A 15,861-nucleotide genomic window follows, 5' to 3' on the forward strand; every position below is an offset into this window, starting at 1 on the left:
CCTGCCAGCCCCCTCCCACAACCTGTCCTGGAGGTTTCCCGGTCGAGTTGCGCAGTCCCCAGCGCGTGTTTCCAAGAGTGCTTTAGGATGTGGGATCCCGAGTATGAGCTGGATGAGGGTGGTGATGGGGTAGCGAGGGAGGCGGCGGCGGGGGGCATGAAAGTGGACAGGAAAATTAAGTTTTGCAGACAGTGCCGTCCCGCAGATCTCCCCTCTGCCGCCGGCTTCTCCCTCTCCCAACTAGAAGCTTTGCTTCTGGGATGGGGACTGGGCAGCCTGGATCCCGGGGACACGCATCCTAACTCTCCTCTCTGTTTCTCTGTTTCCGCGTCCCCCTCCCCCACTCCAGCATCTGCTTCTGGCTTTCCTCTTCGTGGGACCCTTCAGCTGCCTCGCGAGTTACAGTCGGGCCACCGAGCTCCTGTACAGCCTGAACGAGGGACTGCCCGCCGGGGTGCTCATCGGCAGCCTGGCCGAGGACCTGCGGCTGCTGCCCCGGGCGGCGGGGAGGCAGGACCAGCAGTCGCGGGCGCCGGACAGCGCCGGCGCCGAGGGGAGCCCGGCCCTCTCCTTCAGCCTGGCCTCCCGGGGACTGAGTGGCCAGTACGTGACCCTAGACAACCGCTCTGGGGAGCTGCACACTTCTGCCCGGGAGATCGACAGGGAGGCGCTGTGTCTTGAGGGGAGAGGAGGGGCTGCCTGGGGCGGCAGCATTTCCGTCTCCTCCTCTCCATCCTCTGACTCTTGCCTTTTGCTTCTGGATGTGCTGGTCCTGCCGCAGGAGTACTTCAGGTTTGTGAAGGTGAAGATCGCCATCAGAGACGTCAACGACAATGCCCCGCAGTTCCCTGTGTCCCAGATCTCGGTTTGGGTCCCGGAAAATGCACCTGTGAACACTCGGCTGGCCATAGAGCATCCTGCTGTGGATCCAGATGTAGGCATTAATGGAGTGCAGACCTATCGCTTACTGGACTATCACGGCATGTTCACCCTGGACGTGGAGGAGAATGAGAATGGGGAGCGCACCCCTTACCTAATTGTCATGGGTGCTTTGGACAGGGAAGTCCAGGACCAGTATGTGAGCATCATCATAGCTGAGGACGGGGGGTCTCCACCACTGCTGGGCAGTGCCACCCTCACCATTGGCATAAGCGACATTAATGACAATTGCCCTCTCTTTATAGATTCACAAGTCAATGTCACTGTATATGGGAATGTGACAGTGGGCACCCCGATTGCAGCTGTCCGGGCTGTGGATAGAGACTTGGGAACCAATGCTCAGATCGTCTACTCTTACAGCCAGAAAGTTCCACAGGCATCCAAGGATTTATTCCACCTGGACGAAAACACCGGAGTGATTACACTTTTCCGTAAGATTGGAGGAAGTGTTCTACAAACTCACAAGCTCACCATCCTTGCTAATGGCCCAGGCTGCATCCCTGCTGTGATCACTGCTCTGGTGTCCATTATCAAGGTCATTTTCAGACCACCTGAAATTGTCCCTCGTTATATAGCAAATGAGATAGATGGTGTTGTGTATCTGAAAGAGCTGGAACCTGTTAACACTCCCATTGCGTTTTTCACTATAAGAGATCCTGAAGGTAAATACCAAGTTAATTGCTACCTGGACGGCGAAGGGCCATTCAGGTTATCACCCTACAAACCATATAGTAATGAATATTTGCTAGAGACCACCAGACCCATGGACTACGAGTTACAGCAGTTCTATGAGATAGCTGTGGTGGCCTGGAACTCTGAGGGATTTCACGTCAAAAGAGTAATTAAAGTACAACTTTTAGATGACAATGATAATGCTCCCATTTTCCTTCAGCCCTTGATAGAACTAACCATTGAAGAGAACAATACACCTAATGCCTTTTTGACGAAGCTGTATGCCACAGATGCTGACAGTGGAGAGAGAGGCCAGGTTTCATATTTTCTGGGACCTGATGCACCCTCATATTTTTCCCTAGACAATGACACAGGAATTCTGACAGTTCTGACTCAGCTGGACCGAGAAGAGAAAGAAAAGTACAGGTACACGGTCAGAGCTGTTGACTGTGGAAAGCCACCCAGAGAATCGGTAGCCACTGTGGCTCTCACAGTGTTGGATAAAAATGACAACAGCCCTAGGTTTATCAACAAGGACTTCAGCTTTTTTGTGCCAGAAAACTTTCCAGGATATGGCGAAATTGGAATGATTAGTGTAACAGATGCTGACGCTGGGCGAAATGGATGGGTCGCCCTCTCGGTGGTGAACCAGAGTGATATTTTTGTCATAGACACAGGGAAGGGTATGCTGAGAGCAAAAGTCTCTTTGGATAGAGAGCAGCAAAGCTCCTATACCTTGTGGGTTGAAGCTGTTGATGGGGGTGAGCCTGCCCTCTCCTCTACTGCAAAAATTACAATTCTCCTTCTAGATATCAATGACAACCCCCCTCTGGTTTTATTTCCCCAGTCGAATATGTCTTATCTGTTGGTGCTGCCTTCTACTCTCCCTGGATCCCCGGTTACAGAGGTCTATGCTGTGGACAAAGACACAGGCATGAACGCTGTCATAGCTTACAGCATCATAGGGAGAAGAGGTCCTAGGCCTGAGTCCTTTAGCATTGACCCCAAAACTGGCAACATTACTTTGGAAGAGGCATTACTGCAGACAGATTATGGGCTCCATCGCTTACTGGTGAAAGTAAGCGATCATGGTTATCCTGAGCCTCTTCATTCCACGGTCATGGTGAACTTATTTGTCAATGACACTGTCAGTAACGAGAGTTACATTGAAAGTCTTTTAAGAAAAGAATCGGAAATTAACATAGAGGAGAAAGAACCCCAAATCTCAATAGAACCGACTCATAGGAAGGTAGAATCTGTGTCCTGTATGCCCACCTTAGTAGCCCTGTCTGTAATAAGCTTGGGTTCTATCACACTTGTAACAGGGATGGGTATATACATCTGTTTAAGGAAAGGGAAGAAACATCACAGGGAAAATGAAAATTTGGAAGTAGAGATTCCACTGAAAGGAAAAATGGACTTGCACATGAGAGAGAGAAAACCGATGGATATTTCTAATATTTGATCTTTTATTGTGGAATAACACAGATCTTTTAACTGACTTTGGATAGTCTTCATTGCTGAAACAAGAGTGTGTTGGTGGTGGTTCCAATGAAGGATGACTAATTTATAATTTGTACTATATTGTAAATAGCTGTTTACAGGTTTTTAATTCAGATTCAGAGGCTATAAAATGTGTACAGCATTTTGAAATGAAAATTAGTTATAACAGCTATAGAACTATTATTTTAAAAAAAGCTTGGACATGATTTGCAACTTTCATACACCAAGCAGATGATTTATAGAACCCTGAGAGTAAGGTAAGAAAATGGTATTACAATTTTTTTGGTCTAAAAGGTCCTTTCACCACAAGAGGGCATCAGATGCTCCTTTGCAGGGAACTGAAGTATTGTACGTAACAGTTGTACATGAAATTAATGAAATAGTATATTTTAAATATGTTTATAATGTTAAACAAATATGAAATTAAGTAAATTAAAATTAACCCTATTTACATATATGATAAGAAAAAAAGAAACGCACTAGTAAGCAGAATGTTTATTACCTCATTAAGTACATAGTTTGAAAGAGAAAGCATTAAAAAGAAATGCTGTTCCTTTTTAACAAGGTTAAAAAACATTGCCTTGTGTTACAAGTCTGACCTGCTAAAGAGTATTTTACTTTCCAACTACTCAAATTGTTTTCTGTTTGCTTATTACTGCACTTGCTATTATTACAGGGGAATATATATATATATATATATATTTTTTTTTTTTTTTCTTCCTTACAAAAAAATGTAACTAGAAATCGTGTCCAAGGAAAACAGTAGAAGTAAAGAAATGTTTTAATCCTTAGTTGCTTCATAGGTGTTCATAACATTTTAGTGCTTTCAGAACTTGTCGGTAGTGCTTTCTTTATACTTGGGTTATATATTAATTTTTATAGGCTTAAACTCATCCATCACCTAAAAATACATAAATCACATTAAAACTGAATTATTCTAGAAGCTCATGTACAGTGTTTGTTGTTTCAGTTTGGCATTTTATATGAAAGATATATTGTATTTATCTTTTTGTTGTTGTTTAGGTTTGTTGGCTACCATTTCTAGCTCCCTTTCTTTGGCTTTGGATTTAGTCCAAGAGTTTATTTGTAAGCCCAGCAGCAAATTTGTTATAATTTAGCTGAATGTCTTGCAATGAAAAAGGCTGGTTCATCAGTGATTTATCACTTTCACTTCATTCTGTAAGATGAAGTGTTATTTTCTAGAAGAATATAGCAAAATTATCTGTATAAACCAAGAATGTGTTAGCTTCAACTGGATCATTTTACTTTATGGCATCATGTGTTTCTGTATTCTACCAAAAGTGTTTATATGTCTGCAAATTAAAGGTATATATTTTCATACTTTCTTTCTCATTTTTACCATTTTATATTTGAACATGGGCTTGTTCTTTCACTGAAGTGCCTGTCATTTGTTTTTAAGGTTAATTGTGGTACACTGTAGTATTCTATTGTACTGAAGTTTTATTAAACTAATTTGTTACCCAGTTAAACACTGGGTAAATTATTAAATGTGTGTAGCTAATATATATATATATATATATATATATATATATATATGAAAGAGCATGCCTATATGTGTGATATAATTTCACTTGAAAATTTGCACCCATGCATGTACACATGCATATAATTTATTATAGATTTAGTATCAATTATAAACTTTAATCTTATCATTTATAGCAAATCCTCTGTTAGCTGTGTTGCAATAGCTTACAACAATGTTTAAAATAAAAGTGTGCCCTCCAAAAAAAACAAGAATTTGAACCCTTGAGAACTTTTGGATTTGTATTAGCCTGTTTTTCCTTTTCTTTTTTAACTTGTCATAATAAGCCTATAAAGCAGCAGTGTTTGTTACAAAAAAGAAATATATTTTTACATAAAATTCCTTTTGTACTAGAGGCACCTGAGCTAAGAGATTTAGATAATTTAACCCCCAAAAGGAGGAAACGTCTTTTACCAGTTATTTTATTTCTTATTTCTCTTTAAGGAAAAAACCAAGTAAAATACAAGTAAAACACTATGAATAATGAAAAGAATCCTCCATAAGTGCAGTAATTTTGCCATCAATATAAATAATAGCCTTTTCTGTTATTCATTTCTAAATTTGAAGAAGTTTCCTGTGATTTGGAGAATGAACTTTATTTTCAGCATGAGAAATGCCTATAGCATTAATAAAAATACGTATTTTGAATTACTTCTTGTGACAGGATTTCCTTTGCAAAAACATCTTATTGACATTAAAAGCACTAATAATAAGGAAAGCTAAAGTAAATCAAGCTCAGAGATAAAAGCCCCCTTTTTACTAACACCTTGTGCTAGAATAGTTGCCAAAATGTATGCTAATCATGTCAGTGTTGTTAGTTGAGTTGGCACAAAAATAAGTGTTCCATTCATTAAAAACCCTAATACCCATTTAACAGTTTGAGAACCAGTGAGTTCTCTTTGCCCAATTTAATGAAGAAGAGATTGCTCTGATGTTTGCACAGTCAAATCTGCTCTTACATACTGCAGAAAAAATTGTTTATTAATTTGAAGAGAAATTTAAAACCGACATCGTGATTCAGCTACAGGGGAAAAATCAACTTAAATTATTTGACTGCTTAAGGTAGATTTCTTGTCACTATCTTAAAAAAAAAAAAGGTTTTGCAGCAATGCTTTTATCAATGGTGGTTAAGAAGGAAAATAAATAAAACTTTTAAAACAGTTTTGTAATGTTGGTATAATAAAAAAATAAATAAATCCTTAGTGTTTTGAATGTTCTGCCTGTATTTTGTAAAACCACCAGGCATGATTTTACTATGAAATGACATCACCAGAAGCAATGTTAGGAATGGCATATGAAGTTGATTTGATTTCAGTAATATTTCTTACAGGAATTCTATTTTGTGCATCCAGAAAATTTCCAAATCCACAACTATAAAATGAGGAATTAAACCTCTCTTATGGAGTCTCAGGTTCCAATCTCTCTTCAATGAGATGAAGACTCTGGGGTCCTGATCTCTGGCAGAAATGGAGAATGTAATGAAACTGTAGCATCAACCACATGGTGTTCTTCAACTCCTCTGGGCAGCCTCAATTCATGGAGGCCAGAGACATAAATACCTGAGCATTTTCTTCCCTGTAACATAGATTTGCTCACTGTAAAAAAGCAGTCAAAAGTGCCATAAAATGCCACATTTCTGATTTGTGCAATTTATGACTAGCACGGTGTCTTTATGTGCTAAATATTTACTGCAAAGAACAGAATTCATGGTCATGCCTGCAAACAGACTTAAAGCATTAAAAAAATCAATTAAAACAAGTTTAATTCCTTAGTAAAAGTAACCACCACAATATTTTAGTTATATTTCTAATAAGAAAAGATCATGCATATTTTTCAGATATTATGTACATAAATACATATATTATATAATAATTTTAAATTGTCACTTATTATATATAACTGTTCTTTAAAAGTAGCATTTATTAAAAATCTGATTAACTCCTAAACTGCAAATGTCTTCCTTTAAGGGTATAAAAAGAAATTGAGTGAACTTTAAGACTTAACCCACTGATGTTAAGAAGTAAGAATAGAGCCAAGCTGGGTGGCTCAGCCTGTAATCCCGCGTCTTTGGGAGGCTGAGGTGAGTGGATTGCCTGAGCCCGCGGGTTCCAGACCCACCTGGTCAGTGAGACCACATCTCTACAATAAATTAAAAAATCAGCCGGGTGTGGTAGCGCATGCCTGTAATTCCGGCTACTTGGAAGGCTGAGGCGGAAGGATCACCGAAGCCCAGCAGGTGGAGGCTGCGGTGGCCGGGAGCGGCCACTGCACTCCAGTCTGGGCGACAGAGTGAGACTCCAACTCAAAAAAAAAAAAAGTAAGAATACTGTAGTGATCATTTTTACAAAGCAGTCATTTATTTTGTACATATTTTAGTACCCATATTACCAGTCTCTTAATGAACATACATTGTGTTGTGGAGGAAACAATACGAAAAACCTTCAATTTCAAAACATTGTATGTGATAAAATGCCTATTCTTTGGATGCTATGTGAGCAGGACCTAACACAACCTTAGAAAGTCAGAGAAAACTTCCTAAAGTTGGTCATTTCTATTTTGAGCCCTTCTCAGAGGAGGGGGTTTTACCTAGACTGAGCATAAAAAGGAAAAGTTAGTCAGGGGCAAATGGGCAGGGAAGTGCATTTGAGGGAGTGGAAATAGTGTACAAGGCATACATGGGGGAGTGAGCATGTTATGCTTGAAACACCACAGATATTATGGTTTTTCTTGACTGAAGGGATGAAGAAAATGGAAAAGACTACTGGCGATGATTTTGTAGCATTAACTGTACAGTAAGTTATGAAGAGACTTGTATATTATACCTGTAAGAAACAGGAATTTTAAGAATTTTGACCAGGGAATTTATATTTTTAAAAAATCGTGGAGCTTATGTTAAGTAAAATGTTGGACTAGTCAAAAGATTGAGTAACAATTGAAGTGAAAAATGGAACTTTAAACCAGAGAATATGAAAGAGATATATTATTGTATGTAATATAGGAAGTAAAAGATACATAGTTGATTAAAGGAACTTGCAATATCATAGAACTTTTATCTTGATCAGAAACTACATAGTCTTCTTAATTTGCTTGTGAGTTTATTTTACAAATTTGAAAGGGAAGGGAAACTTATTTACTAAACATTAAGTCAGCAATGAAAGTATAGTAGCCATAATCCCCTCCTCTAATGTTGGCTTTTATGACACCGATAGAATTATAAGGGAACTAGCCGGGCTCCGTGGCTCAGCCTGTAATCCCGTGCCTTTGGGAGGCTGAGGTGAGTGAATTGCCTAAACCTGGGGGTTCGAGACCTGCCTGGGCAGCGAGACCTCATCTCTACAATCAATCAAAAAATCAGCCAGGCGTGGTAGCGCATGCCTGTAATTCTGGCTACTTGGAAGGCTGAGTCGGATGGATCGCCGAAGCCCAGCAGGTCGAGGCTGCGGTGGCCGGGAATGGCCACTGCACTCCAGTCTGGGCAACAGAGTGAGACTCCAACTCAAAAAAAAAAAAAAATTATAAAGGAACTGATTTACCCACCTTATTTCATCTTTATGACTGTCAATTGTATTCAGTTTAACAAACATTACAGAGTACCTATATGTAGATATTCCACTATGAGCTTGACTCCATTAATACTTTATTCGATGTATTTGCAGTATTTTGCTTGTAATTGCACTAAAAATGTAAACATGTAGAGCGTCATGATGAAAACTTAAGAAAAAGGCAATAAAATGTCAAGTAGACAATATAAGGTGCAAGTATAATTTCAAGTATTACGTAAATACCAAGGAATAATGATATGACAGTTGCAGGCAATTCTGAACAAGATCCAAGAAATGTGGTCAGATGAAATATCTATTTAGATTCCCAAAATACACAGGCCTTGAGTCTCATCAACATTATTTTAAAGGATTAACATCACTTTTGAATGAAATAAGACACATGACGTGTCTTATGCTTCAAGTTTTATCTTGTTTAAAATGAAATTTTAATAATACTTAATACCAGCTGACAGAACTTAAAAACTCAGGCTAAATAAACATATAGTGGATTAAAAAGTGGTATAGTATACAATCCCAGCATCTAGAAAAGTCCAGTCAATTTCTTTTCCTAAGACCCATCTATGAAAAAGTTATGAACTTATTCTATCTCAGAGTTTAATTTTGAAAATTAAATGTTATAATTCATGCAAAATATTTTGATCAAATGAAGTGTTCTACAAATATTAGCTGTTATTGCTATTGGAATTAAATTATATGTTAAGAGGTTATACTGTCAATGTATTCACTCATTCTTTCATCAAATTCTGTCAACCAATATTTTCATTACACAATAAAAATCCATATAACCAATATTGTTTCGATTAAAGGTTTACATACTAAATAAACTTTAATATTTTTATCCAAGTTATGCATTTTATAGACAAATTTTTCTCTTCTCATGACGTTTATATATGCTTTCTCACTTAGAAATCTCATGTTAGTCAAGATTATCATTTAAATTTTAAAATCATAGAGATAACTTCATCCAACCCTTTCATTTTACAGATGAAGAAACTAGGACATGAACTATCAGGGAAAAACAATGACATCTGAGAGTATTAGAGGAGAAGACAGAAACAATGAATTTAAGAAATATTCAAAATCCTACAGAAAATAATTAGCAGAGTTGCTTCTTATTCAATATTTTGCTTAAAATGCATTTTAAAATTTTACCTTCATTGGAAATTTAACCAACATTATATTTACAAATACGACATACCAAGCAATAAAAAATTATCTGAAATGAAATCTCATTTAAAAATAAAGTTAATCAAAATTGATTACTAAAATGAATTATTAAGAATCATACATTTCCCTACATGTTCTTAGATGAAAAGATACAATTTTTAGAATGAAATTATTTGTACCCTATCAAGAAAAATATAAAATTATATATTTGACAATTATAATATTTGTAATAAAATAGTAAAAATTTAACCCTTTAGATTAAAGAATAATTAAGGAATGTTTTATAAGCTTTTCAGGAAAGTGGAAGAAATAAAGTTGATTGATTAAATTTTTTAAAATGTAAGATTAGTATATATATCAGAATATAAAAATCAGGCTCCAGTGTGAATAAAAAGGACTTGATTGACTTGAAAATGATAATAAGGAAACATTCATCAAATGAAGGGAAAAATTAGAAGAAAAAAATTTGTAATTTGGAATAATTATATATATAAAGAAAAAAGATGTCAATAAAAAATATTCTAAGTGTTAAAAAAAAAAAAGAAACAAGATGGATCAGGTTCATGTTTAATAAGGTAAATGAAAGTACACCCAGGTTGACTGAATACTAGGAACTCACTAAGTCACAAAACTTTACAACCTCGAGGGAACTTGGAATCATTATTCTTACTCCTTACAGTTTTAGGACACAATGGCTTGAAGCCTCAATAATTAATTTACTAACTTAATAATTAGTCTGTGCCTATTAAAAGGAAGTCGTGTTGAACATGGGTAAGTTTCGGTCCAGTTTGGTAGAACTAATGTAAACTATGTTTGTATAGAGATGGCTATGTCCCTCTTCCCATCTGCTCCCCACCCGCGGCTCTTGCATAAGCTCTTCTTCCAGAGAGAGACAATAAAGATGATGCCAGGTGAAGTGCTGCCTATAGCCATGTTCTGCATGTTGAAAGCTAATAGAGAAGAATGTCAAAAGTATTGCGGGAATATAATCCTTACATATGCATTACAAAACAAGAGTTGGGTGTTTTCTATGGATAAAATAGGCGATGCTTTAAAATTTTTTCTTTTTTGTATTTGTCTTACTCATTTGAAAAATCGGAGTTCCCTATAACTTCAGAGTCTAACTTTTACTTAAAATATCAAAAAATCATTATATAAGCATTGGACACTGTGAACCAGCCACTCCCCTTGAAAAGATCATATGTTTACATTTCTGAGTAATTAAAATATAACTATTATATTCATTGACCTTACATATTAACAAGTAACCCTGCCATTATATTTCAAAAATAGCAAGAATTTTTATTTTGCAAATATACTCTACTTTATTTCAAAATGTAGAGTTTTGTGTAAAGTTTTGTTCAGGTGATTTCTTAGCATGTGAAGTTTTGATTTAATGTACTGTGAGATAGGATTTTGGAATTACTATGTAAATCTTTCAAATATTACAATATAACAGTATTTTTCAGTGTTATACTAACTAGTAAAATATATGATGAAAGGACGTTTTAATGTTAATGTATAAAATTACTACAAATACATTTACTATAAAGAAAAAATACTCCAGAGAAGGTAATTCTAGATAATTCATAAGATAAAACATTGTATTTTAAAGATAGAGTGCAAAGAGTACAGTGCTAAAAAGAACTGAATAATAATCTTAAAATTCTAAAAATAAATACATTATTTTAGGTTTATTTTTCCTCTTTTGAAAAACAACATCCACCCAATCCTCCCCACTTACCCTGCTGCCTTACTAAATTCAGAAACTAGTTTCCTTTACATTTTTGCAGTTCAATTATCAAATCTTAAATACTTTTAAAGTCAAATGAAAGTGGGTAATGCTAACAATAAACCAGGTACTAAAACACTCCATTGCTTTGTATTGATACAACTACCCATTTATGATGCTTTCAATCATTCTTCAACAGTGAAAAGTTGCATTTGAGTCACAGATTTTCTTACAAGTAGTGGTTAAAATTCACTGCAAGTAGAAGAATTTCAGTAGCATGCATTTAGTTTATTTCTAAAATACTTACATTGAATCATCTAAGCTCAAATTTTAAAAAGTCAACTATCTTGCATATGTTTGATTTTTTTGAACTAGCTCTAGAAAGATTATTTTCCTACAGGAAAGTACTATAATTTTTCTCATTTAATTGACAAATGTATTTAGATATGAATGCATAGATTTCTGTGAAGAAGAATTGAGTACAACTTGGTCTATAGTATTTTTTCAAATACAAAATCTAATACAAATTAAGTCTATCAAATTAATCCCCCCTCCTTTTTTTGTACTTTATGTTTGACTCAGGACACACTGAGATGTCATGACATACTAGCATTTCCAAGCAAACCTTTTGGTGGAGATGTCAGCCCAACTGAAGACAATTTCTGAAATATGCGCACATTAGTAGTAAAAGTACATACTGGAAAAGAAAGACACTAGTAGGAATTCTAAGATGGTGTTTTCTTCTTTTTCAGCTTCCTTGATCATAATCATTATGCTGTTTGTCTCTCATAAAGTCTGCTCACTCAGAATCAACTTATTAATCTAATTGCATTGGGCAGAGTAGTCCCCCAAGTTGCCCATGATTGAATCTCTAGAACCTGTGACTGTTATGTTTCATAGCAAAAGAGAAATTACATTAACCTTGCAAATGTTGACATGTGGACCTTCAAATAGGAAGATAATCCAGCCTTAAGGAGCTAAGAAAAGCTCCCAGCTGACTGTCAGCTAGAAAATGGGGACGCCAGTTCTATAACCATACAGAACTGAAGTCACCAGCAATCTAAATGAGTTCGGAAGTAGATGCATGCTCAGAGCTTTTGGAAAGAAACATTGCCCTGCTGATACCTTGATTTTTGCATAACAAAGCACTAATCAGAGGGCCAGCTAGCCAGTCTGCAACCAAACTTCTGACAACCAGACTGGGAATTAATAAACAGGTGTTACGTTAAGCTGCTACATTTGTGGTAATTTGTTACAGCAGTAATAGAAAGCTACTGCACTATCCTGAAAAAAAAAAACACAATAATAATGCATCCATTAAAAGTCAAGCTTAGTTATTATAACAAAATATTGCTTCATTTGAGTAACTCCTACAATAGATTTTTAATTTTTTCTTTATGATACAAGGCTATTAAGTACATATCTAGTTATAGTTTGCTAAATAAAGAAAAAATAAATCTCAGAGTAATCAGCATAAATATATTTGCAAAATGGAGATTTAAATGATTTATTGTGACCCCACTATATTCTAGGCTCTGTACCCACTGCCATTTCCATTCTATGTTCATTTTACTTTTTCTAAGGAAGTCACAAAAGATTCAGAACTGTAGAATGAATAGTTCCAAATTGTTGAACTCATCTCAGTCCCAATTTGGGATAAGAATAACTGAATGAGTGATATTTGTATCTGAGATACCTTGAGTGGATGTGTTGTAACTGCATATGTAAAAGATTGCTTTGATTAAAAAAGATACATGTTAAAATGTTTCTTTTTAATGTTATTGCAGACAAAATATACTTTATAATAAATGAGTCTCTGATGGATCATTTGAAGTGGCTTGTAATCTCTAATTCTCTGAAAACAAGTACTTTAGGGAGCTTTTGTGATTGCTGTTGTTTTTTTAAATTTTCTTAATACATTCTGATTCCACTTCTCTATCAACTCTACTTCCAATTCAAAAATGGCCTCACTCTATACAATAAGTTCACAGAAGATAATGTTCATTAGAATCATTAATTAAGTATGCACTAACTTTTTATTGGACATTTACTATTGACATATTCAATACTTAATACTTAGGGCTATATTATAAAATACATTTTGTATTAGTAAAATATCATTTTGCAAGTGTGACCAAATGTATTGGATCATCAGAACTCTTTTGACTGTAAGGCTAAATTAGTTATGCCTTTCTTATTTTTCAGAAAACCAGATTGATTTTCTTATTAAATATGTGCATTTCTCTTTTATTTCATGTCAATGACTGTAGTTTTTATACTCAACTCTATCTAAGAAAAAAAGCGAGGACATTGGTACAGATACATTTAAAATCCAAACAGGAAAAGTATATTCTGAGAATAAAATTTTCACAGAGCTAATAAAGAAAGATTTGGGGTAGAGAAGAGGAGAAATGACCTGTGGTTAATCACTTATAAAATATATTTAGAACCTACAGCAGCAACAAGACTGGTGATACACTAGGAGTGCTAAGCCTGGCTTTTAATTTTCTTCCTAGACGTTTTATTGTTGATTAAGCATGAGTCAAGTGTGTGATAATGGCCTTGAAAGTCAGCAGTTCCAGCTGTATGTCCCAGCATTATCTCTGATTGGGTTGGAGTGAGGAGTATCTTAGTTCATTCAGCTGCTATAACAAAATACCATACACTGGCGGAGGGGGGATTTCTTATAAACATTAAAAATTTATTTCTCAGGGTTCCAGATGCTGGAAAATCCAAGATCGAGGTGCTGGCAAATTCAGTATCTGGCGAGAGTCTGCTTTCTTGCTGTGTCCTCACTTGACAGAAGAAGTAAACAGGCTCCCTGGGTCTCTTTTATGAATGCACTAATCTCATTCATGAAAACTCTGTCCTCATAATTAGTCACCTCCTGAAAGGCCATTACCCAAAAGGTAATGTCATCCCTTGGGGTTATAATTTCAAGATATGATTTTTCGGGGGACACATACATTCAGATCACAGCAGGGAGTGTTTTCAAACATATATTGGAGAGCCTCTTCTCTGAGTGTTTTCTAAACCTTTCCTGATCCTGAAACACTGACAAGCTTAAACGTTTCTAAATAAGGTTTGAGGTAACCACTGCCCAGAAAAGGTCTGGTTGCTAGCTGCCGAGCATTTACAATCCTGAAGTGTTTAGAGCCCTGCTACTAAATATTTACATGCAGAATGACAATAGCAGAGAATCTAGGGCCTACCTTGGATTGATTAAACAAGAATTTACAATGAATAAGATTCCCAAGTGATTTGTACATACATTAAAGTCAGAGAAAAATACATTTTATGCACTGGTTTTGGAGTTTGTCTGCATGTTGAAGTAACCTTGGCAGTTATAAATAAAACAAACAAAACCACCAGACACCTGGGTCACACCCCAATGGGTACAGGATGGGAGTCAGGATTTTTTAAAAATTCTCCAGGTGATTTGAACATGCAGTAAAGTTTGAGAAACACTTATCTGGAGCCCTGTAATTTCTGTAATTTGCCATCTTTACTGGCTACTTGAGCATACAGACTATTTGGAATTTCCTCCTGCATCTGCATCCACTCCAACTGCTATAAAATAAGACACCATTTAAAACAGTATCTAAAGATTGAATTCATAAATTAACATGAGACAGATCCTTCTAAAAAATTTTCAACCTCATCTGATGGTTGCCATCATCATCCTAAGTAGACAAAATAACAAGGATGGTGACTAACATATCAGTTTCTACCTTCTGGAAAATTTTGTTCGCTGAAATGTAAGTCTGATGAACACAACATTTCTGTCCTTGTCTTCCCCCTCTTCCTCCTCCTCTTCCTTCTCCTCCCTCTCCTCTTTTTCCTTCTCCTCTTCCTCCTCCGTGTCTTTCTTCTTCCTCTTCTCTTACATCGATAATCTTAGAACTTGGAATGACATCTGGTACATAATAGAGATGCTGTAAAAATATTTGTAGAATGAATGAATAAATGCATACATGTCAGGTTTATACTAAACATAAATTAGAGTAGTTATGTACTTTAGAATGAAACCATAGATCTTGACCTTGAAAACCACGTAAAAGAGGTGGGGAGATAAGTATTACTCTGAGGAAGGTCTGTAGTGAACAGGTATGCTCTGCCACATCCCTTGCGTATACTTGGTGTTCTGGTGGAGAGTAGACATGCTCAAGAGTGCAAAAATGAAGAAATGATGGCAGAACTTTCATGCATGGCTGCTAGGGCAAAAGAGGTAGCTTTCAGGAAGGTTTCGTGTCTAGGACTCGAAACACTGATTAAACTGACCATCTAAGCACTGTCTAGGAAGGAGAAAAAATATAAAATTTAAAAGGAGAAAAATGTAGAAAACGTATTTTTTAAAAAGCATATTCTAGACAGGAAAACTTGAAGTAAATAAAAATTTTTACAATAAAATTTGTTGGGAATAAAGGATGTGCCGAGTGTGAATCTTACTACATATTCTTTTATTCTATATGACTAAATAAAAACAGGAAAATATTGCCCAACTTGATGAAATAAAAAAGAACTAGAAACATCCAGAGGTAAAGAAAACAAGCATTTATATCCTGGATCTTCCAGTTGCTAGCATTAAAACCTTGTGGAAGCATCCTAAATGTCTGTTGGGCACATTTTCCCAAAGAATACATGAATACCACCCCTTAGGACTGGAGACACTGCAGGTAAAACAGCCAGCTCAATGCCTTGATATTGTGGGCGACCATTCAAATGTCAACTGCCTTCTTACT

General features: G+C 36.2%; 1 protein-coding gene across 1 annotated transcript in view; it reads left to right on the forward strand.

Annotated features, from left to right (window-relative positions):
* PCDH20 (protocadherin 20) overlaps positions 1-4,455 on the forward strand; it is a 5,226-nt gene extending 771 nt beyond the window's left edge. The window contains exon 2 of the mRNA XM_021717359.1: positions 350-4,455. Coding sequence (XP_021573034.1) covers positions 350-3,076 — 2,727 coding nt within the window. The 3' untranslated portion in view covers positions 3,077-4,455. The remainder of the gene's footprint in view (positions 1-349) is intronic.
* Positions 4,456-15,861: the final 11,406 nt, after the last annotated feature.

This window comes from Carlito syrichta, unplaced genomic scaffold, assembly GCF_000164805.1.
Source record: "Carlito syrichta isolate Samal-C Ts95f unplaced genomic scaffold, Tarsius_syrichta-2.0.1 Scaffold309710, whole genome shotgun sequence".
Classification (NCBI taxonomy): domain Eukaryota; kingdom Metazoa; phylum Chordata; class Mammalia; order Primates; family Tarsiidae; genus Carlito; species Carlito syrichta.